Source organism: Camelus bactrianus, chromosome 9 (genome assembly GCF_048773025.1).
Source record: "Camelus bactrianus isolate YW-2024 breed Bactrian camel chromosome 9, ASM4877302v1, whole genome shotgun sequence".
In the NCBI taxonomy this organism is placed as follows: Eukaryota; Metazoa; Chordata; class Mammalia; order Artiodactyla; family Camelidae; genus Camelus; species Camelus bactrianus.
This window is the reverse complement of record NC_133547.1, coordinates 27,388,494-27,413,395: the sequence shown is the minus strand read 5'-3', so window position 1 is coordinate 27,413,395 and position 24,902 is coordinate 27,388,494. Positions and strand designations below refer to the sequence as shown.

Sequence of the window (24,902 nt, the reverse complement as noted above, 5' to 3'; positions counted from 1 at the left end):
AGTAAATGAGTTTTATTTCCTAAGAACAGAATAAAAGCATGATTTATTAAAACTGCCTGAAAAAATCACTACTTTCAATTAGCAAGCTATTACTGAACAGAAGCAAACAAACGTTAATCCTATCACTTATTAGAATTCCCTCAAAATATCTCTTGTCACAATTATAAGAATAAAAAATCTCAAGGCTAACATACCTGCTTGGATTTTCTGTTGATCATCTGTGCTCATCAGCTTCCAGCTTTCTGTGTGACGAACAGCGTAGAAAGACTGAACCAGGAAGATCCACAGCTTATCACGCAGAGCCTGGATCTTGCACGTAAAACCCTGTGTTCAAGCAACAAATCAGCAGCTGGTGAGAGCCACATTGTCATAGCAACCAGTCATTATTCCTTTCCGAAGCTCCTTACTCCTAAGCTAGATCAATGATGTCACCACTTAGATTTTTAAGATCGTCAGATACAAGTTATTTATGAAGGCTTACCCTTCAACAACAAATTTTATAATGAACAGGAACCTTATCCTTTCGACCTTATCCTTTTAACCAAACATTGATTTAAACCACCAGTGGCCTTTATGTGAATACCTTCCATAGCCTTTTCAAATCAACTGTGACATTACAAGGTCAAATACTCTATGCAGTCATAATAAATATGATGAACAATTTTTTATCATTCTTGTTGAACAAATACAAGATGTCAATAATATGCAATTAGTTTATTAATTACCATTGATTAACTGCATTTAAAAATAAATATTTTAATTTTGCTTTTCCCCAGTTAATCCAATTTTAAATGATTTTTCTGAAGACAAAAAGGAATTAAGAGTATATTATAAAACTAAAAGACACTGATGATTAAAACTCTAAAAAAATATTTAAAATTCCTTAAGTCTAATATTCAGGAAATTTAATATAGTGACTGGGGAGAAATACTAAAGTTATGCTGTACCAATTAATACTGATAAGTACCAAACTATGTTTAGAATTAGCCAGCCAAACTTCCAGATTCTAAACTTTTGTAAGTCCACTTAGAGGTAAATGAAATTAAAAAAATTTATATTATGAAAAATTCTAAATATACACAAAATACTATCACCAACCCCAGGTATCAAACACTTAGTTTAAATCAGTTATGCGACATTTAAAATGTGTATATATTTAAAAATCTTGACATAGTTCAAATATATCATTTTAATGAGTTTTATGACATTCAGTACCATTTCCTTTGTACTGTCAGAGCTCAGTAACGTGTCCAGAGCCATAAGAAGAGAGCAGCTATTCTCGGTGGTGATGTTTCCTTCAATTGCTTTTAAAATTTTTTCCAACAGATCAGCTGTGCTACTCATTGCTTGTGACTACAAAACACAGAAATTGACGTTTAATAGGAATACATGCAAATGTGTAAGAAATGTGGAAGTCTGGCGCAACAGCAGACAGTCCATCATAACTGGCGGTATGAAGTCAACCAGAAACCTTATTTCCTCTGTTAATAATAATACAGTAATTGTTACAATTACACAATTATAGTAATAAATATTATACTATTCCTTTTTCTCTGTTAATAATACAATAATTGTTACAATTACACAATTATAGTAATAAATATTATACTGATCCTTTTCCTCTGTTAAAAATATCTGTGCGTGCACACACACACACACACACAGACTGTTCTTAAGAGCCAAAATAGTCCTAAAACAGAGCCTAGAAATAAGTAATAGAAGTTCTTTATTCAATAACTAAATTTAGAGAAAATGGGTCATCAGTAAGACGAGAATTTGGCATGGACCATAACCGTATTACTGACCAAAACAATATCTTTATGACTTCCATTTCTAAAATATGGCTTATGCTGATTGAGGGCTGGGGTTGGCGAGAGTTACGCTGTGCCTTGCCAGGGCACTCAGACCTGTCCCCTCCTCCCTTCTTTATCTTACGAGCCAAAAATCCTGTCCATCACTGCTCTAAATCCTATGCAAACATGCCATCTGCTGTGGAATTTATTTAAGTCATACTAATTTAATCAAAGGCAACCTGCATTGGAAAACTCTTACATAATTATAATCAGAACACAAAGATGGGACTAAATGTGGGCTCTAATTTTAGACGCAGTACCTGTAAGAGAACAGCAAAATTTTCACTCTGAATGATCTTGGGGAAGTTTCCTGTAATAAACGCAATACATTCTTCCTGGAGCTGGGATGCCATAGCCAGTGCTGCTTCTGTCCACTTCACTCTGGGTAAACTGATGATCAGCCTGTCGCTTTCCATCAGAAGAAAAGCAGCATTCTTATCATTCTTATAATTTTAAAAATATTAGGGGGAAAAGTTAGATTACTGTTCATAAAAATAACTTTCCAAGCAAATAAAATACTTTTGTTTTCTTGTGATGTTTCCTGCAAAAAGCAAGATTCCAGGTAGCTAGTATCTTTGTCATTCGCTTCACATATTTATTCATTCGTTCAGAATTACCCCAGAGTGCAAACTGTGAGCTGGGAACAAATCACCTTTAAAAAGAGCTAAAACAAACCTGAGAGCTAAGTTACAACTGCAAGGGAAAACGTGACCTCCCTGAGATCTTCACTACTGAATTACTGTTTGTGCTTACAGATGCTATTCATAACTGCATGGCTACACTGACATAGCTTTAATTCTTTTCTGACTATAAAATACATGATCTTTATTACAAATTTAGAAAGGCTAAAAATTACTTATAATCCCCAGTGACTTTCTTCTTCTCTAATTAGGTAAGACTCTTCTTTTTATATTTTATTTATTTAATAATGACTCATTTTTATGCCATAGGAAAAATGTTCACAAATACTGATCTCCATGAAAAATGGAATAATTCACAAATACCATATGCTCCAAGGAAGAGAAAAAAAATGGCAACTTGTAAATTGCTGTATCTTATTCATGTTTGATTCTAGTTCTTAAAACAATGCTTAGGAAATAACTTGAATAAATAGTTCCCTGACTGATTATAGTAGATTGAAAAACATGGCACAAATTCTTTGTAAATGCATCCATGAAGAGGTGGAATCTGTTTCCTCTTCCCTTGAATCGAGACTGGCCTTTCCACTTGCTTGCACAGACAGTGGTGTGCACGTTTCAGAGCCTGTGCCTCAAGCAGCCTTGCACACTCTTTACGCTCTTGGTTCTGGGGCACCATGGAGCCATAAAGAAGCCTGGTAAAAAAGACCACATGGAGCGGGAGGCCCAGGCTCCCACTTAGCCACCAGCTGAAAGCAGCTGCAGGACTGAGCTCAGGCAAGGTAAGCAGAAGAACCATGCAGTGAACCCACAGAGAATAAAGTATGGTTTAAAGTCACTTAGTTTTGGGGTGGTTTGTTCACAGCAATAAGTAACTGGTAAACCTAGAAATGACAGACTGAAATCCTTAACGCAGGATGCATGATGTAAACTTTGCACACCAGCTGTACCCTTCAGCTTTCAACTCAAGCGCTGTGTCCTCCCTGATTTATACACCTACATCAGATTCCTTGTATACATGCCATCAGAGAACCTGGCCCTTCTCTTTAGAGCACTGAATTCATTTGTACTTAATCATGAAATAACTATCTGATTAATACCCATCTCTCTCACTAGGCTGTATGTTTACTGAATGTGAAACCACGTCTGTTTGGGCTCACCCTTGTATCCATGGGCCGGTATAGAACTGGACCAAAGGAAACACTCAGCATTTGTTGATCTCTGAGTATCATCAGAGACTGAGTCTATAAGTGAATTCCTAAGCTAAATTAAGTTTAATCCTGGAATTTCAAAACTTTAAAAAGTTCACCCATTTACCAAGAATTCTTCCAAAATGTATTACATACTTCCCCTGCTTTATTTATTTGAGTACAAAAAAAAAAAATCAAACTTTGCTATAATTCAAGTCTTTTTTTTTTTTAGTACTATCATCCTTCCCTCCCCTGGTGACTTCCTGAGTAACTGTGCAATTACTGTGAGTTTTAGGCAATAAGCCCAATTTGCTCTACTATAGGGATTGTTCTGGTATTAGAGACAAGTACAGGGTATCCAAATAAACGTGGCAGGTACCTACAAAGTGCCTCCTATACACAGAATGTTACGTGCTCTGACAGTAGCATTTTTTAAAAAATACAAATGTAGAGTATAATTGTCATCATTTAGCTTGAAATGTATTAGAAAACTAAAATACGGACATAAATGATAACAGATAGTATGGGATCTGATTCCATACTGATCTGAATATGTGATAACATTAAATGTTAGAGTAGCCTGAGGTTCAAAGAAGAAAGAAAATGTAATACACTTCTAGACCAAACCCACAAAGTTTTAAATTCAATAGTTAACATAGCACAGAATTCAAACTTCAAAACTATATAAAAGGCATTACTACGAAGTCTCCTGCTCCTTCTTGTCCCAAGCCACTTAGTTTCCCTTTTTCCAATCAATATTATTTATTTTCTGTATTTTTCTAGTTACTTTATGCATACACAAACAAAAAATGTAACTTTCCCCTAATCTTACTGAGATGGAGGCACTAATACGCACAGCGCTCTGTACGCTGCCCTTTATACTTAGCATACATTTTGAGTATTTTTCTCACCAGAATATAAAGAGCCTGTTACTGTTTTAATAGCTATGTACCAGTTCATAATATGGACATATCGTAAGTCCTACTTGTACGCGTTTACACTGTTTCCAGTTTCTGCTGTTACAGTGCTGCAGTGAACGACCTTGTGGATAACATCATTTCACACATATGTGAACGTATCTACAGGATAAATCCCTAGAAATAGAATTGCTGGGTCAATGCTGCTTGTCTTATCCTGGGTTCTGCATGTAACCGAGCCTGAGAAATAGGTTTGTATGCTAGTGATCCCAAGAGCATCTGAGGCACTGGGAGAGCGAGACAGGGCAGAGGGAAAGGTATGTTTTCTAGCTCCTTGTTCCTCAAAACGTGATCTGCAGCATCATCACCTAGAGCTTGTTAGAAAGGTAGAATCTCAGGCTCCGCCCCCGACTTTACTGAATGAGAACTGACATTTAACCACGATCTCGAAGTGTTCTGGATATACATTAAAGTTTGAGTACGGCATTTCCTATTGTAGGCAACCAGGGATCCGTCTTGCTGGGGACCCTCTGAAGAGCCACAGAGAACACACTTTGAATTATTCACCCAAGGGACAGATCAGAGAAACGTTTAACTATGGGTTCCCATCTCTTCATTAGTCAAGGTATGTCCTCTGAGATGTTAATTCCCTTCTACTTTCAGGTTTGCGCAGCTGTAGGTACCCTGTGTGGAGTAACAGTGAGGCCTCGGGACAGAAAGTGAGAATAACGTGTGATGTGGCCGAGGGAGAACGCTCTCAGGTTACACTCGTGTGCAGCCGGGTGCTGCAGCAATGGCTGGAGGACACACGTGGACCAAGAGGGTATGAGGTGAGGCACCAGGAGAATCCAAAACATTGCCAGTGTGTACTCAACGGAGCACTGTTGTCCAAACTGCTAGTTTTCTCCCCTAGCAACCTACAGAAATATATTTAGTGGCTTATAATCAGCCCTAGAAAACAACCACCACCAAAAGATATAAAAGAGAAAAATAGAAAATACCAGAATACCATGTGTAATAATGGGAAGTATTCTTTTTGAAGCTTCTTTCCGTTCTACATGTGAGTGTCCTGAGTTATAATGTAAAGAACGTGCTCTGGGTCACAGTCAAAAAACGTTTGAAAACTGAGAGCCACAGCAAAAGTTGTGCTAATTTATACTCTTCCCAGGAATGAACAGGAGTATTTACTCTCTACATCCTTGTTAACATAGTACAAATTCCCCTTCTTTTAAATAGTAAAATGTAGAAAATGGTTTGACATTAATTTCAATATCCATTTCTCTTAAATAAATGAAGTTGAGGATTTGTACATCAAATTAAGAGGCATCTGTATTTTTCTCTGTGAACTATCTAATCGTATCCTATGTTTAGCTGTTTTTTAAAAATCAACTTGTAGGAACTCTTGATACTACAAAATTTAGAACAAGAGTATGGTATGAAGTGTCACTTGTCTTTTGACTTTGCTTACGGTAGTTTCTACTATATAGAAATATTGCATTTTTTATGTAACCAAATTCTTTTATGGCTTCTGAATTTTGTATCCCCACTCCCCTGATCAGGTTACAAAATAATTCTCCCAGGGTTTAGTGTATTTTTTACTGACTTATAGTCATATTGTAGTATTTTAATGGTTTCATTTTCCTTACTTACAAATCTTTGATCCGTTTGGAATATATACTGGCGTGCCAGGATGTGATGTATAGATCCAACTTAACTTTTTTCCAGCAGCTTCCTGGTTGTTGTCCTAACAGCATGTATTGAATAAACACTCTGACTCACACTATTTAGTACTTAGGACATTGTGCAAATCAAAAAGGCCCCCAGTTGCCTTTAGGCCTCAGGACTGACAGCACAATGCGTGTGACCTCAGGTTCTCCCTGGACTATCCCTGCTCCTGTTTTTGTTTTACTTTTCCTACCTTTACAAACTCTTCAAAATCTGCTTTTTAAAAAGGGCTTAAACAAAGCGCTTGTTTTTGAAACAGAGTATTTAATCATGTTCTGAAATAGTTCAAGTAATTACAAATCCTAACTTTCCTCACACCTTTCTCTCTTCTGCTCACTCCTCCTCCCTGCTCTCTTCCTCCCCATACAAACAGTCCTCTACCTGTAAATGTTCACATTGTTTCCAGTTTTTGCTATTACGGTGTTGTAATGTGCCCTTGAGGCACTAGACCTAGTGGCACTGTAACTGAGTCTTCACAAGATCAATCCTTCATTCTGTCAAGGCAGCTGCTTCCGGATGACAGGGAACGGGGTAAGACAGGCGACAGCCATTAGCATGGGCCCACTGACATACTGCAGTTGCTGTGAAGTGAGTTCTTTAGTCGGAAGTGATGCTGTGTGGAATACTAGGATGGTGGAAAAGGCAGTAAGTCCATGGATAGCAGTTTTACCAGAAACACTGGGAGTAAGGAAGGCAAATCCATATCCAGAGCAACTGTCTATTCCACTGAGAACAAAGCATTGCCTTTTCCATGATGAAGTGGTCCAACGTAATGAACCTGCAACCAGGTAGATGGCTGGTCCTCTCAGGGAATGGTGCCATAGTCTGTGTTGTGCTCAAATCCACCTTAGTGAGTGGAGGTCCACGTTACTGAGCCAATGCATAACCTCCATCCCTGGTACCATACCCCTTTTGTTCATGAACCAATATATACAGTGGTTCTGCTTCTCTGAATTCTGACAATGTATTTGGTACAGAGGAACAGAGTCTTAAAAACAGGTTCTCCAAATTGGTTCTGGGTTATCTGGAATTGGTTCCCTCATCTTGCTTCCATAATATAATTCTACATTTGTATTTAAAACACTGAAAGTATCTATATAAATTTAATAAACTTTTTGATGACAAACACAAACAAGGATATTCAGATTATACTTACTAAGGACTGAATCAACATATTAAGACAACTTTTCTGAATCTCAGGAGGTACACTTGCAAAGCTTCTCTCAGACCAAAATCTTGCAAAATGCTTTACAATCCACCTGTTAAAAATCAAATTACCCCAAGTTAGAGAAATAAAAGTATTTTTCGTTAAAATATTCAGTAACACTTTGGTTTTCAATGATGTAAGTTTTACATATATATGTTTTGACTAACCCTAACAGTTAATTTTGTGAGTGCTATAACGGACTTAACTATCTCTCTTCTGTAAACACATATTTTAAATCCACTTTGGATTATGTACATAGATTTGAACGTAAGTAACCAAGGTTCAGCTAAAATAAAATTGACCCAAGCATCTAGAGCAATATCTAAATCAATACTTCTCCTCAGTTGCTGCAACTAGTTAAGCATTAAGCTTCTTACACTGTGCCCAAGAAAATAGGCCAAGTCTAAAATTTCCCAGAAAATAGGAGAATGGAAGAACAAAATCACTAAATTAATGGTATGAGCACTACTTCAGAGCACTTACTTCATGCAGTCAGCAAAAAGACTTTCCACTCCAACTGAATGAGCAATAATCAGGCATTCTAGTACAGATGCCAACCTTCTGGGAACAGGCTAAAATTGATAGAAAACACTACATTTATTCTTTTTTGGCTTACAGAGGTTAAAAGTATTTGGTTCATAAAAATGATCTGATTTATATATCTAAACTGCAGAATACACAATGTAATTCAAAAGTCTGTTATTCTTTTAAAATCAAGTATCTCTGATAACCTTTAGTTTCACAGAATAGCATTTGAGCTCTTTTAGCTGCCAAAACGCAAACAATTTTTATTCTAATTTCTTTTAGCTTAAATATGGTCTAGAGTAAAAGTGGTATAGTGATTCCTAGCATGGCACATTGCAATACAACCATATGGCCTAATCTGCTTCCTAAAGAATGAGTGTAACTCTAAGAGCACATGCAATGGGAGGCCCTATTTTTTTTTTTATCCTCAGATAAAAACCACAGCATTTAATTAGATCATCATTATGTAAAAATATTTTTTTAAAAGCACATATACGGAAGTACTGAACTAAAACAATAAATAAATAAAGTGTAGATACAAGTAGTGAAAAACAGCTCCCTGCTCTTGGTGTTAAGCCTCCATATGTGCTACATACTGCTTGTGCCATGTATTCTCAGTTCCTAAATTTTTAAATTCTGAATTGCTATTAATTTGACTTTCTAATACCCTTCTCCTAAAGGTGTTACACAGTATTTAGGAAACTGAACATAAATATCCTGTTTTGCATATCAACAACTTAGTTACTCCCTCTGAGGTAACCGGAGGTATGCTAAGCTGTCCCCAAATCAGAAGTGGCTATCATTGTATCAATTATGCAGTGACAATTCTACTAGGGTAAGTAAGTTGGTTTTCTAACGCACTTCAGGCAAGATCAGACTAGTGTGAGGGAAGAGACAACTGGTGTTGACAACCTAAGAGCACCGAGAAGCATGAAAAATCGTAACCGTGAGCACAGAAGTGAGGCAGCACAGCAGTCTCGTTCTACGGAGGCATGTCCAGCCGACAGCACACAAAGCCCCTACTTGATGTGTATCGTAAGAATAACTCCCACAAAAAATATTAAAATGCAAAATAATCTGCTGCGTAAAGCAAAGGCGGGCAAACCAGCTTGCGGACCAAGGCCAGCTCACCGTCTGTGCGAGCAAAGCTTTACCGGACACCGTGCGCACCCCGTGCACAGCCGCGGCCGCTTTGCAGCGGCGACGCCGCGCGGGCGTCAACAGGCCGCACGCCCGCAGAGTCTAACGTTAGCTGCCGAGCCTTTACAGAGGAAGTTTACTGACCCGGGGCTTAAAGGGATTCCTAGCTTTCCGAGAAGTGTGTTTATAAGGAAATGCAGACTTCCTAAATGTTTATGTAATAGGATGACTGACCTTTAATCATTTTCAAAACCTGCTTGTAAAATTTGGGAAGACATTTATGTAAATCATTACCTAAAATATATTATTAAATCAGTGGCAAAAAGCACAATGTAAAGCCCACTATAATCCTAGATGAAGCTGTAATATTTTAACTGTGTAAAAGGCAAGATTGTGAAGTTAATGAAATGACTGAAGCTAGCTTGCCAGGAGTTCCGGGCCAGCTACCATCACATTAACCCAAAGGTACGTTACTGCAGAGCGCGCTGTTACAGACTTACTGTCCTCAGGTCACTGCCGAGAAACTGCGTAACTGAGATCCACAAGTTAAAAATTACACGTTTAAAAATATATTTATAAAAATATACATTGTTAAATTATGTAAAGCAAAAAACTTAAAATCAGGGCAATAAAAACCAAAACTGCTCTCAAATATCTGCCACCACAGTAATAGAGACTATGTTAAAATATAGTGAGAAAAGTTTTCAACAAAATGCAGTATTGATAATTAAAAAGAAATTTCATCTTCTGTTGTTTTAATGGCAACAAATATGCCTTTTGTATTTTTTTAACATTTTATTGATTTATAATCATTTTACAATGTTGTGTCAAATTCCAGTGTTCAGCACAATTTTTCAGTCATTCATGGACATATACACACTCATTGTCACATTTTTTTCTCTGTGAGTTATCATTAACATTTTGTGTATATTTCCCTGTGCTATACAGTATAATCTTGTTTATCTATTCTACAATTTTGAAATCCCAGTCTATCCCTTCCCACTCTCCACCCCCCGGCAACCACAAGTCTGTATTCTCTGTCTATGAGTCTATTTCTGTCCTGTATTTATGCTTTGTTTTTGTTTGTTTGTTTGTTTTTGTTTTTGTTTTTTAGATTCCACATATGAGCAATCTCATATGGTATCTGTCTTTCTTTTTCTGGCTTACTTCACTTAGAATGACATCCTCCAGGAGCATCCATGTTGCTGCATATGGCATTATGTTGTCAGTTTTTATGGTTGAGTAGTATTCCATTGTATAAATATACCACTTCTTCTTTATCCAGTCACCTGTTGATGGACATTTAGGCTGTTTCCAAGTTTTGGCTATTGTAAATAGTGCTGCTATGAACATTGGGGTGCAGGTGTCATCCTCAAGTAGGGTTCCTTCTGGATACAAGCCCAGGAGTGGGATTCCTGGGTCATATAGTAAGTTTATTCCTAGTCTTTTGAGGAATCTCCATATTGTTTTCCATAGTGGCTGCACCAAACTGCATTCCCACCAGCAGTGTAGGAGGGTTCCCCTTTCTCCACAGCCTCTCCAGCATTTGTCATTTGTGGATTTTTGAATGATGGCCATTCTGACCGGTGTGAGGTGATACCTCATTGTAGTTTTGATTTGCATTTCTCTAATGATGATATTGAGCTTTGTTTCATGTGCCTGTTGGTTATTGAAAGTAAAGAATAAGAAGCTGTCCATAACCGATGTATACTCATGAACACACTAAAAGCAGCAGCAATGTTTCAGAGACAATCCACAAAAGAGATTATTTTTTGTTGTTGTTGTTGTTGGGGCAAGGAATAACAACTTTATTCAGAAAGCTGGCAAACTGAGAAGATGGCAGACTGAGAAGATAGCAGACTAATGTCTTAGAGAACCATCCTACTCAAGTCAGAATTCAGGCTCCTTTTATATTAAAAAGGGGGAGGGGGTGTGGTTGGTTGTTGCAAACTTCTTGGTGTAAGAATTCTTTGTTCTTGCAGCTGTCCACGTGTTGGTGGCCTTTGCTACTGTCATGGTCATGGTGCCCCTGTAAAACCAGATTCATGGCGTCTTTGTCTTTTGAAAATGGTGATGTTCTGTTGGAGTTCAGCAGGTGCTCTGGATGCCTGGGTGGGTCCGTGGATGTGAGTTTTGGTGTATTTGTGGGAGAGAGTGAGCTACGAGCGTCCTTCTACTCCGCCATCTTGGCCCCTTCTCACAAAAGAGATTATTTTTAAATGTCTGCTGTGACTGATTTACCGAGGAGTCTCAGTTTAAAGGCGATATTAACATAAAGCTTTTTTCCTCAATTAGTGCTGTCAACTATGCTGTGTCAAATTCCCCCCTTTCCCCAATCGTTTAATGATTATGGGCAAACTCCAGTACCTTCAGGTTGCTTCTGGTATGGAAATTCAGTGTAGTACTAACTAGACACCTATCTCATACCTGATGTAAATCTTTTCCTCACCATTGCTGACCACTCCTAGAGCTGGGGAGATCTGGAGTGGAGAGTGGAGCACAGCCTCTGCTCCTCTTCTGTGGGTATCACCCAGGGGAAAGGGCTGTGGATGGCTCTGGTCACCTTATGCAACTAACCAGTGACCAGCATGTAGTGGGAAGCTGTCTCTGACTGCTCTAAATCAGATGTTGGTGGCCTTTGCTACTGTGACGGCTTATTAAGGGACAGACTGAGCTTCACCCTGGCCTCTCAGTGGATAAAGAGCCTTCTAGGGTCCATGATGCTCAGTGCATTCCTGTGTGGGACACAGTGTCATCTGACCCCGCATCAGTTTCTTCTAATCTTCAGGGAATCGTGAGGTCCATTCCCTTCCCTGGGTGCTGTGTGTAACTGAGATGGATAGACTCTGTTATTTTTTCTACATGTGACAGTAACTACTGTCCCGAGTCAGCAGGCTGGTCCTGGCTTCTCCCGCAAGCCTCCGCCTCCCTTTAAAATCTCCACATTCGAGTGTATTCTCACTGGTTCCTGAGACGCATTCCGGGCTCTTCCAAGCAATGTCTTAGTACCTTCCCTTCTCTGATAGAAGTTCCGGAGTGGGCTGGTCGTAGAGCTGTGACAGATGTCCATCTGGGGGAAGAGAAGACATTCTCTCTTCACTGCAGACAGCCCTATCTTTAACCTTTATTTGGGACAGGCTTGGATCTCCCTCCTCACTTTGACTTAGCTGGGAAGATGACGAAAGAGAAGGAAAAGTCTTTCACCAGAATCTTTCATTTTCCACACAGCTGAGGACACCACAGACTGGGCTCCTTCTTCTGGTTCCCTTTCTTATAGAGGCTGGAATGAATGATTGATTAAAGGTAGCTGGGAAGTTCAACTATTTCTCAATAACTCTTGAAGAGGTGGTAGAGCCAGTTCACGACTGTTTTAGCACACAGGGTGATTCCTCAGCTACAGCTTACAGAGAGGTAGGAAAAGTCCTGTCCAACACAAACATCTACATTTAATGTTATTAAAATTATTAACCTTACCTAGTTACAAGTTACACATGCATACTGTTGCGTCAAGTAGCCGATAAGAGGGGAATACTGATATAGACAATTCTTTTTAGATTTGTTTTTTGTTGATCACAAAAGTAATACATGATCATTGTAGAAAATTTAGAAAATGTAGAAAAACATAAATAATAAAATTAAAAATAACCTATAGTCACAGAGTAAATTAAAGCAATGGAGAATTTAAGAGTAATGTACAAAACGGCTTTGAAATGCATAGTATAGTACCTTTCTTTAGACAATAAATTTCCATTTGCATAAACTAAAATTAAAAAGTCAGTATTCACATAGCACCTGGGGAGAGGAGGAGAAGAAAGCTGTGCGCCACCCCAAGTGCACGCTGTAAGGAGAGCGGCAGGAAGCGGGGTATCCTTTAGGGGGAAGAGCTGGCGTGCTGCCGCACAGCCCTCTGGTAAACGCAGCAGGTCACCCCGGTTCCCATCTTCCTTCCTCTTAGTCCCAAACCCTGACTCCCAGCTGTAGACACCACCTTTGAATTATACAGGGTATTTCCATATCCTTTCAACAAACCCCACCCTCAACTTTATTTTACTTAAAATGATCTGAATTAATTTCTGTTTTCTGCAAGCATATCCTAAGAGTTATTTCTCAACTAGAGTTCCCATTAGTTAAAATGACAATACTAACAGAGATAAAAATATAGTAGGTAATAATGGATGACTTTAAGCACTGGGTAAAAGATTTCTGAGACTCAATAATTACCTTCTGAAAGAAATTACAGTAATCTCTTCTTAAAATATAGATTGCTACTTCTTTTAATCCTTCTAGTCCATACATATCAGCCATACTGAGTATCTGACTAAAATAAAAATAGATGCACTGTTAATTCTTCAATGTAAAAACCACAGCATAATACACAGCAATTTCTTGATAACATATAGTTTGTTTAGAAAAAAGAATAATCTTAATTATTTGAATTCTAACTTCCTACCCTACATAACAGATACTCTTTACAGATTATTAAAAGGACACAGATCAAGAATTGAAAGCACTGCCACTTGATTTGATGAGTGGAGAATGACAAGAAGTGTATCCGGAGATGCTTCAATCTATTCCCCTCACGGTCTCAGTGACGTACACAGCAAAGCCCAGGAAATGGCTTCTAGGCTATAAAAGTTATTACTCTTCACAACAAATATGAATAATAAAAATTTGGGGGGAGGGGAATTAATTGAAGTTTATCATATTGAAAATGCCTACAAATGTCCGTAAGACCGGAGATGACATCCAATAACTCAGAGGGTTTCCGTCGCTTCTTCCAACTGGCAAGTATTCCTGAGCACCCACACGTACTTTAGGTACTCAGGGCCCTACAAGCCTTAATACCATGATAAAATTCATAGAGCTTTCCAGGGGCAAAAATTCAGTAGTTACTTCCTGTGACTCATAAGACTTTCTCCCCAAAATCTTATTTATTCACTCTGTAACTAAAGGAACTAATGAATATTTCAAATTAAAAGAGGAGCCTTCATTTGTCTGATGTTAGAGCAGCAATAAAAGAGGAGAACGTCCAGAAAACCAGACGAGCGAGGGGCGTGCTCGCTGTCCGCAGGGCCGCGCGGCCGGGGCGGCGTTCACAGCAGGGCGCCCCGGAATCGCTTCACTCTTAGTTTTTACTGTGTCTGCATTCTCAAGTTAAGTTTACGTTTTTGTCTTTCTCTTTTGACACCCTAAAATTTAAAAATACAGTAGTAAAAAAATTGTTCAAAAGTTCATTAAAGTTCAATTAATTTTATCTTATAAAAACCTGTTATTTATTTCCCAAAACAAGTATGAGGTTTTTCTAACATAATTGGAGTATAATAAAGACTTTCCTTAATCTTTTCACTGTGAGTATCTAGATCATTCTTTCCTCTAAAGGAAACTTAGTCCTTAAAAGGTGACTTACTGTTTTTAGATATTCCCAAAATGTACACAAGATACGGCAAAATAGACAATAAAAGTGAAGCTTCTACTTCATTGACACTTTGAGACATAGCTCAGCAAAGCAGAAGCCACAAAATATTAATACTTTTATATTTAAAATCATTAAAAAATGATACATACCCAACATTAGCTTTGTCTGGAAAGTCCAAAGTTCCTCCATACATAAAATGCATCATAACATTCATTTCTACATGGCTTATACTGAAAAACAAAAGAAAAGTAAATTCAAATCCAGAAATAATTAAGGTTTAATTGCTATCAGTGATATATTCTATTTTCCCATAAACTTTTAGCTCAGATAAAGTTCAAATCTCATTTTTATCTGAAGAATATATTCTTCAAATGACGTCCATGCAGGTATGCCATTAATTTAAAATGAAGTATAACTGCAGCTATGGATTTTTATGCTATAAAATATTATCAGGATATTATAATTTCATTGATTATTTGTTTAGCATCTTCAGTAATAGACAAAGTTAGAAAGGACCTTACAGGTCATAGTCCAACCTTTGGCTCATTAAGAAACCCTCTCAGCATCTTTGACAAACGGCCTCTGGTCTTGCTTAAGGCCTAGATGGACAACTCTGTTCACTAGAAGGATTCTGGTTGTGCCTTACAGATTTCTTAATTGTAATGCCTATCCGGTGGCTTGAGCTCTGCCAACACCCTTGTCATTCCGATTTAAAAGTACAGATATGATCTAAGAAGCAGTCTGAAGTGATCATCTCTATGTCCCCCCGAAGACTAGATCTCAGACTCAATTCACGACGTCCTCCTTCCTGCCTCTCCCACACCCCAAATCCAGTCTTCTTTCTGTCATTATTTTGTTCGTAGCGCTGCTACAGAACTTCCTGCCTCCTGTCCCAGCCTCTACTCCTCTGTACCAAGAGACTGGATTATCCAGCAACCATCGGTCCGGGAGGAGGTGAGAGCTAATTTGATTCCTTTTCTCCCTTCTTCTCTGCTGACCCATGGTGGGAGGTGCTGGGGAAGCAGCGCGTCTGTGTCCAGATTCCGACCTTCTCTCAGGGGCGCCGTCTCAGAGAAGACACAGCAACCAAGTCGACGCCGGCTCCTGCGTTAAAGCGCACTTTACTGCTTGAACAGCTTTTGTCAAAAAGCTTCTACCTTCTGCTGATTCTTATTCTGAACAGAAAGAAAGTACACTGTTTATTAGCCCCTTCCCCACCTCAAGATTTGGACAGACAGCAGAGATGGACAGCAGATAGGCCTCCTCCCCATCACCTCCTACCATGGGTTCAGCAGAGAAGAAAGGAGAAAAGGAATTGAGTTACCCCTCAACTCGAGTTCCTCCTGCTCCAGGACCAGTGGTTGCTGGATAATTCACTTCCCTTGGTACAGAGGAACGGAGAGGGGACAAGCTACAGAAAGTCCTGTAACAGTGCTATGAACGAAACAGGAACAGCAGAAAGGAGACCGACAACCATCTAAATGCCTAAGTCAGGGCTGGAGGTTCATCTTAACTCTCCTCCTCATTATGTCCTGTCATTTATACTTTCAAAATGTCCTTGAATTCAGCTTCCACAGTCTGCTTCCCCCTCTCGCTGCCCTGGTTCAGCCTCTCAGTTTCTCTCATCTGTACTATGGCAAGTATCCTCTCACGTGGCTTCTTGCCTGAAATAACCACCTGGCATCCTATTTCCCACACTGCTATTAGAGCAACTTTGCTCAAATGTAAATCTGACCTAGTCCCTGACTTTGAAAACCCTTTAATTAACTTTCCATAACACATACGAAAAAAAGCCCCAAATCCTTAGCTTGGTGTACTATGTTCTTTCTCATCTGATCTTCGCTTCTCCCTCTCTGACAGCTGTTTCAAGATAAGTCAGCTACCACTTCCAGCACGTGAACTGCTGAAAACTCCTCATGCATCCACGCCTTAGCACACAGTGTTCACTCTGCTTGCAATTCTCTCCCTCTCTACTCACTTCATATTTCAGACATGAGACATGTGGCTCTTTATCTCTGATTGTTTCCTTAACGCTCCCAAGGGGAAAAAAAGAGAAATCACTGAATGTTAAACATAAGTAATAACTAACATTTATTGAGCATTTATTATGAACCAGTCACTGAGCTAGTAAGTATTCTGAATGCCATTTAGCTCATTTAATCATCATGACAACTCAATAGTATATATTATTACTAGTCTCATTTTATAGATGAAAAAACTGAAATTAAGTAACCTGCCCATGGGAGTGGATGCTGGGGAAAAAAAGTAACTTGCCCAAGATCTAATGGCTCATGATGCACTGGAATTTACACACACACACACGCTCTTCCATCATCACGTTTATCAAACTCAACTGTAGTATCTTTGTTACCATATTTGTGTACCTCTCCTCCTAAACTGAGCTCTGTGAGGGCAGGACTTGTGTCTTATTCTCCCTGCATCCCCAGCAGCAGCAGAATGTCAGCAATGATTCAGTACCTCCAGGACGAGAAGTTTCCTTTCTCTGCATAATACTGGAGCTCTGCAGTACCAGCAGGGTGGGGACGGTGCTGATGAGACCCTCACAGTTTGCTAAGCATAATGTCTAATGTCTGCTAAAGGAACAAAAGGAGGGAGGCAAGAAGAGAAATGGACTCACGCAGGACAGGACTCAGAATGATATTTGCTTTGATTCTATGGCCTTAAATAATATATGCTCAGTAAATGTTTACTGAATATTTAATGAGTGGCTTATTAGGGTACTTATAGGCGTCTCCCAAGCCTTCAGAAGGAATACTGAGTTGAAAACATATAAATGTTTTTCAATTGATTTAATAAATATTTACTGGCCCCTACTATGGCTAAGTATTGATTTCTGCTGATTCAAAACTCCAGCTCTTTAATACTTAGAAAAGTCAAATCTCTATAAATATTCTCATTTACATACATGAATATGACAAGGTCTGATCTCATAATGATTATGAGTAGTGTGTTCCTCTGAAACACCAGCATAATTATTAGAACATTTGCTATTCCCTACACTCTTCCTCAAAACTCCAACAGCCATTCTCATCAGTGTTAATGAGGACTGGCCGTTTATATTGAGAGAACAGTTTCTTCTAAGACTTGACATATTTAAACAAAAGATAATGACTAAGTAAAAACAAAAGCAGCTTTATTAAAATAAATAGCAAAATCTAGACATCTGCGCTTATACATCAATACATATGGTAGCTATAAAAACAGCAAGAAACCGTTTTCCTGCTGTCTTGACAGATGTTTTACTAAACTAAGTTCTCATTATTAAGTCATTTTTATTTTTACTAAAAATGTTTATAAAGACATGATCCACTGACATGGAGAAAAAAAAGCCAAACAAATTACTGCAATAGCCCACAGTTTAAATGGAAAGATTTAAAGCATTATTCCCTTTTAAATCAGAATAAAAACTTGTAGGAGATGAAAACATTAAATATATTCAGAGTTAGAAGAAAGAAAAGGGTATGAGAGGACAGAGCTCGGAGTTCAGAGATGACATGCACCGGGTCTCTGTGCTTGATATCGTATGATATCACTTATGCGTGGGATCTTAGAAGTGATACAAATTTTATTTACAAACCAAAAATAGACTCATGGACATAGAAAACAAACTATGGTTACCAATGGAAAAGGGCAGGGGAAGGATACATTGGGAGTTTGGGATTAACAGATATACATTACTATATATAAAACAGATAAACAACAAGGACCTATTGTACAGCACAGGGGACTATATTCACTTTCTTGTAATAACATACAATGGAAAAGAATCTGAAAAAAATCTATATATATATATGAATGTGTATAATTGAATTGCTGTGCTGTACACCTGAAACTAACATTGTAAATCAACTACACTTCAATAAAAAATAAAATTAAACAAAAATAAATAAAATCCCTGCGCTTTATGTGTGCTTCCAGGAGTTCCAGGTTCCTATGCGTGTGGGCTGTGGTAACGCAGGTACTCATTCACTCATTCACTCCTTCATTTGTTCATTTACTGTCACTATTTATTGAATGAAAGGCTCTATTCTACACCTTGAGGATACAAGAAGCTTATATTCTAGAGAGAGGACATGGACAATAAATACGTAAACAAAGATACAAAGAAGGTAATTTTAGTGGTGAAAAGTGCTGTGAAGACCATACAAAGGGAAAACGTAGAAGAAAGTAGCTGGAGAGTTGGGCTGTGGCTGCTTTAGGTGGAGTCGTCTGGGAAAAGCCTATGGGCCAGATCACACAGGTTCTAATAGATTATGGTAAAGATTTGGGTTTAATTCTAATTGTGATGAGAAAGTATTGAAGGATTTTAGTCAGGAGAGAAATACGATCTGATTTCTATTTCAAAAGATCATCCTGAAGTTTCACATCAATCCTACGAATCTCCTAAATTTATGCTCCAAAGCCCCAAGCCACCACTAAAAGACTTGTTTATACAAAATGGACACATGTGAGATTTCTTACAGAAATACTGGCTGGGGTTCAATGTCCAGAAGAGGGTGTGGACAATCCCCCCTCTCCTCCACCAGGATGACCTCCCTCACTGTACCTTTCCACCCCCTGACTCTGGGACCTGGGGAGAGCTAGGATTACAGGGCTCTGCTATTCCTGCCTCAGCTTGCTGAGGCTGTCCCTCTCGAAAATATCACGTGCATTATGTCTCTGCACTACCATATCGTTAGAAATGATTGGTTCTCTTCTGTAAGCACAGTCAGGATTTCAGTTCTAAACTCCTGCAGAAAATATCCTGCAGGTATGCAGCAGCGGCAGAGTTCCAAAAGAGGCTGCTGATCAAGCAAAGCAAGCACTGCTGTCCTGGTACTGGGGCTGGCCCTCCCCTGAACTCGTTCTCTCTAGAAAATGAGAACAATTTAATTCAGGGAGAGAAGAAAAATAAATATTAATGAGCACTAATACTACGTACCAAGTACTAGGCCAGGTTTCTCCTTACTGCATCTCATTTAATCCTTTCAACAACCTCAGAAAGTTTAGGGGAGGTAAGCCAGGTCCCTAAAGGCACGTAACAATCTAGGACTGGACGTAGGACCTCCTGTAAGAATACCCAAGCCCACGACCTTTCTACCGCACCGCACTTCCCAGGGAACACCCGCCAGGTTACATGTCGGCTACGGTGAAATTAGAAGTTGTTCTGTGGATTTCTTTGTTACTATATAAAAATTCCTAAAATACGTGACTTTTTTTTAAAAAAGTGAAATTCCAAAATCCCCATTAGCCTTCCTACAGCTCTGTATATGATGATACCAATAACATTTCAGGTGACAATTTGAGACAGTCAAATTGATATGTGATGCAAGAGGGAAAAGCAAAACATACTGTGTGATAATAATAAGAAAGGATGCAGATAAAACCCGAAATCGCTCAGGAAATACTTTCTTCCTTCATTTTAGTGTGAGAAAATCTTATTTTATCAAGGAAGATAAAAGAGTCGAACCAAAAAGAAATGCACCCTCATTTCCAAAGTGCTAGCACTAGAAGCGAGTCCGCCGGTGAGGAGTGAGTCTCCACTGCGGCGCGGCGATCCAGCAAGGAGCAGAGCCTTGCTTACACCAAAAGTAACGGGAAAATACTGTACAAGGGTCGCTGCTGGTGCTGCTACAATGTACAGTCTACTTACTTGGAATGACAGTTTGAAACAAAGTTGGCTACTTCTATGTAGCTTTCTCTTGAACAAGCCACTAAAGTTGGCCAGTGGCCATCAACCCCTTTTATAGGAGGAGATGTTTATCCATTACCTCCATCAGAGGGGACGACGCACAACCACAGGTGGGGAGCAGAGACCAGGAGTGGTGCCTCTCTGCTCTCTTACCCACCAACCTCAGTAAGTAGGCTTCACCTTTAAAAGCCTGTGAGTTTTAAATGTTTAATCTGATCACTCATGAGGACTGATTAAAGACTGCCTTTATTCCCATAGCTAAATTCAGAGGTCATTTTGAACAAGATAGAACAGATAAAAGTAGAGCAACTCTGCTTGAGGACCTGCCATTCCCAAATGGCCTTCCCCTCACATTTCAATTCTATGCCACGTACTCCCTAGCATACCCTACCAGGAACTTCAGGGTCTTACGGGATAAAGTTTGATAATCACAGATTTAAACAGTGGAGAGGAGCAGTCTGAGCTAGCTCAAGAACATATGCCAGCGGGAAACTTTCAATTTCTTCAGCAGCCATGGTGGAATGGACTTTGAATTAAGAATCAACAAACATGTAATTTATATTCAGCATAAGCACTTATTTACCAGGTAACCCTGGGAAGACATTTAATTTATCTGATCCTGTTTTTACTCATTTGTAATATGTGAATACACCTGCTCTCTCAAAGACTGATTCTAAAAATTAAAGGACATAGTAAATGTGGGAGAAATCTAGAAAGCATGTTATTGTAACATATCATAACTGCTGAGGACAGAATCTATTTGGAGAGAGGAACGAAGGTATATGTAACAGGTATCAGACAGTAAAAAGTATCACTAAACGTATAAGGAATTTAGATTTCTTCTAGCAAATTAGACATGTGTTCTCTGTAAATTACTTTCCCCTGCTGTAGAACAAGATCCTATAATCATACACTTCTTACGACGTTTCTCATTACACAGAATCACATGATTTTTAATAAATGCCAAGAAGTTGCATTCTGAGCTGTCTCTTCATTTAAATTTTTATTGAGTCCAATTCTAATGAGAGCAAATTGACAGTTTAAAAAATGATGTCAAAAACATCTGAAATACAGTCCCCTGGACACATCTCCAAAATTATACTAGTGTGATTATCCCTAGGATTGAGAAATTCTGGCCATGGTAAGCACTAGCCCTCTTCCATTTTCAGCAAACATTTTAAAATTCACCATAAAAGAAGAGATCTTATTCGTAGGCTACATAATCTTTCAGAGTGATGATAAAATTTCAGTAATTGATTCATCCACACATTCCTTTTACCCACAGATTAATAAACTCTTTGCTTGGTGTATAAAATCGTCCATAATCAGAAACTATCTGGTAGTTGCCAGAGGCAGGGGGAAGACAGTGGGCAAAAAGGGTGAAGGTAGTCAAAAGGAACAAACTTGCAGGTGTAAGATAAGTAAGTCCTACGGGTGTAACGTACAACATGATGACTATAGCTAACAATACTGTATTTTATATCTGAAAGTTGCTAAGAGAGTAGATCTTTAAAGTTGTCATCATAAGAAAAACAAATTGTAACTGTGGTGATGAATGTGAACTCACTTATTGTGGATATCAATTCACTATATATTTGTATCAAATCATCATTTTGTACATCTAAAACCAATAGAATGCTGTATGTCAATTATGTCTCAATTTAAAAAATTTTAATAAATAAAAGAAGACCTCACATGAAAGACAACAGGGTTATTTAGATGCAAATGTTACTTTTTTTTTTTTTTTTAACACCGAAGCAGTTCATATTATGCTTCAATGCTGTTTTAGTGGGAGACTGCAAAAACAGAAGAAAAACAAATCTTTCATGTGGGGGACAAACTGGAGGGGAATTTTATTTTTGTAGCAACATTAAGTAAAACCTTGGTGACTACACTCAATTATACATCCTCCATTATTTTCTCCTTATTACTATTTCATTAGTCTTTTTTTCCCTTTAAAAAGTACACTATAATAAAGGCATCCATGTGATCCCACGGATATGTAATTGACATCACTAATGTGTAACTGAAATTACAGTTGCTAAAACTGCATCCAAAAAATAGAAAACAAAATACACCATGATGTGGGCACTGAAACTGCGGCAGGTGGTACAATTCAAACGTAGCTCTCTACAAGCCCTGGTATGAAAGAAAGGGGGTTTAGGTTCTTTTGCATGTGTGCTTCATTTCTACTAAATAAATGAAATATGAAAAAATAAAATAAAAACACATTACAGATTCTTACAAATAATGTTTCAATTTTCCATTTTTATAGAGTAAGAAATTACAAAATGAGAGGCATTTGGGGATCTGTTTTAGTTAGTAAGGGAACCAGACAATTGTAACCGAGAAGGCTCAAGGTTACAGGCCAGCATGAAAAATAGTCTGAATTTATCAATACTTGCCATACACCCACTGTTATGGAACCACCTCTATCACATCCCATATCCCAAGCCTCCAGCCAAGGGCATCCAGTCAAGGAAGCAGCCCCAGTAAGAATGGTGCAGGGCTGAGAGGCTCCCACGCAATTTCCCCCAACACTGCAACCTGTGGACTCTCACAGGGATCATCTGTTCCCAACTACATCTCATTCTCAGGAAATGTACTTTGTTGAAGTCCTCCACGTGAGAAACATTTCATTGAACATACAAGGAAATCAGACTCATGAAAAATACTTTGTATGAAGCATTATTTGCAATCATTTGCAGTCAAGCTGCCTTGTAAAAATTATACTTACCCTTGAAGAGTAATGTGCTCCTGGGAGCTTTCAGCCCAACAGCCACTCAGCATCGCAGCAAAGTAACTAGATCTGGCACTTAAAATGGCTCTAAAGGGAGGAGGGGAAAACACAGGCAAACATTTATGCAAAATGTAATTTTTCATGAAACTCTTCATCTTCACCTCTTAAAACATAACCGTCTGTTTCTCTTGTTTGTATTCACTGGTAGATTACAATAAGACAAATTATAAGCCTATATTTATACCTAAGTATTTTGATTGCTTGATTAAAACATTAATTCCAATGTCCTCTTCATCTTTTTAGTTTTTTCTCTTGAAAGCTCTTAAATTTTAATAATAATTGAAATTACTTCCATGAGTAGGAGAGTAATAAATCATGTACAAATACAGAAGTAAAAACCAAAAGATGTCACTTAACGTCTTGAGGAAATAGCAAGAAGAGACTAGAACTCTAAGGGTCCCGAGTTCCAGTTCAGAACTCACCCTAATTATGCTCAAGAACAGCTAAATCTTAAGTTTGAGGAAATAACAGGGAAGGTATTTTCTTTTGAACGTCTATTCTATCTTCTCAGATAAAATTTTAATTCATCCATTCTTTACTTCAACAAACATCTATGACTCCTACTCTGTGCCAGGGACTATTCTAGGGAATATGGCGATCTTTTCAATAGCGGTCCTGGAACAACTGGATATTCATAGGCAAAAGCAAACAAACAAGCCTAGATACAGACCTCACACCCCGCACAAAAGTTAACGAATTAACTCAAAACGAATCATAGTTCTAAATATAAAATACAAAACAATAAACTTCTAGAAGAAAACATAGAATCTTGGGTTTGGTGATGAGTTTAGATAGAACATCTAATGTATGATCCAAAAAAGAAAAAAATTGGTAAGTTGGCCTCTATTAAAACTAAAAATTTTTTGCTCTATGAAAGACACTGTTGAAAGAATGAAAAGACAAGGCACAGATTGGGAGAAAGTATCTGCAAATCACACGTCAGATAAAGGACTTCTACCCGAAATATACAAAGAATTCCTACAACTCAACAATAAGACAACAAACAACCGAATTTGAAAATGAGCAAAAGATTTGCACAAAAGACTTCCAATGATACACAGATGGCAAATAAGCACAAGATCCTCAACATTATTTGTCATGAAGGAAATAAAAAGTGAAACAACAATGAGACGCTGTACACACCGATCAGAATGACTAAAATCCAAAACCTAACAGTATCAAATGCCAAAGAGGATGAGGATCAGAAGGAATTCTCATTCACTGTCAGTAGAAATGTACGTGATAGAGCCACTCTGAAATACTGTTTGGCAGTTTCTTACAAAATTAAACCATGTGATCTGGCAATCACACTCCTAGGTATTTACCCAACTGATCTGAAAACTTATGTCCACACAAAAACTCGTTTACAAATGTTTATAGTAGTTTTATTCATGATCACCAAAACTAAAGCAATCATAATGCCCTTCAGTAGGTGAACAAATAAACAGTGGTACATTCATTATAGTGGAATACTACTCAGTGATGAAAAAGGAATTAGCTATTAAGCTACATAAAAACATGAATGAATCTTATAATGCATATTGTTAAGTAAAAGAAATTAGTCTGAAAGGGCTATATACTGTATGGCTCCATTTATATGACATTTTGGAAAAGGCTACGGAAATAATGAAACTATGAAAACTATGGAAACAGTGGGAAAAAAAAACCAGGTTTGGGGGAAAGGGAAAAGTTGAATAGATTGATCAAAACGGATTTTTAGTTGAAACTACTCTGTATGATACTATAATGGTAGATGTAGGACCATACGCATTTATAAAAACCCACAGAACTTTATAGCA

At 38.2% G+C, this 24,902-nt stretch overlaps 1 protein-coding gene across 6 annotated transcripts in view; it reads right to left on the bottom strand.

The window, feature by feature from the left end:
* The window catches only part of BTBD8 (BTB domain containing 8), a 73,218-nt gene that overhangs the window by 13,915 nt on the left and 34,401 nt on the right, over positions 1–24,902 (bottom strand). For 3 of the 6 annotated variants that reach the window (XM_074369943.1, XM_045513176.2, XM_045513178.2), the window contains 8 exons: positions 23,041–23,130; positions 14,761–14,841; positions 13,417–13,513; positions 8,014–8,102; positions 7,480–7,582; positions 2,114–2,296; positions 1,216–1,353; positions 195–324 (listed from right to left, as the gene is read on the bottom strand). In XM_074369943.1, the coding sequence (XP_074226044.1) occupies positions 195–324; positions 1,216–1,353; positions 2,114–2,296; positions 7,480–7,582; positions 8,014–8,102; positions 13,417–13,513; positions 14,761–14,841; positions 23,041–23,130 (911 nt within the window). Of the gene's footprint in view, positions 1–194; positions 325–1,215; positions 1,354–2,113; positions 2,297–7,479; positions 7,583–8,013; positions 8,103–13,416; positions 13,514–14,760; positions 14,842–15,609; positions 15,717–23,040; positions 23,131–24,902 lie in introns of those variants that run through there. The other 3 variants (XM_045513180.2, XM_074369944.1, XM_010950392.3) reach the window with 3 other exon arrangements.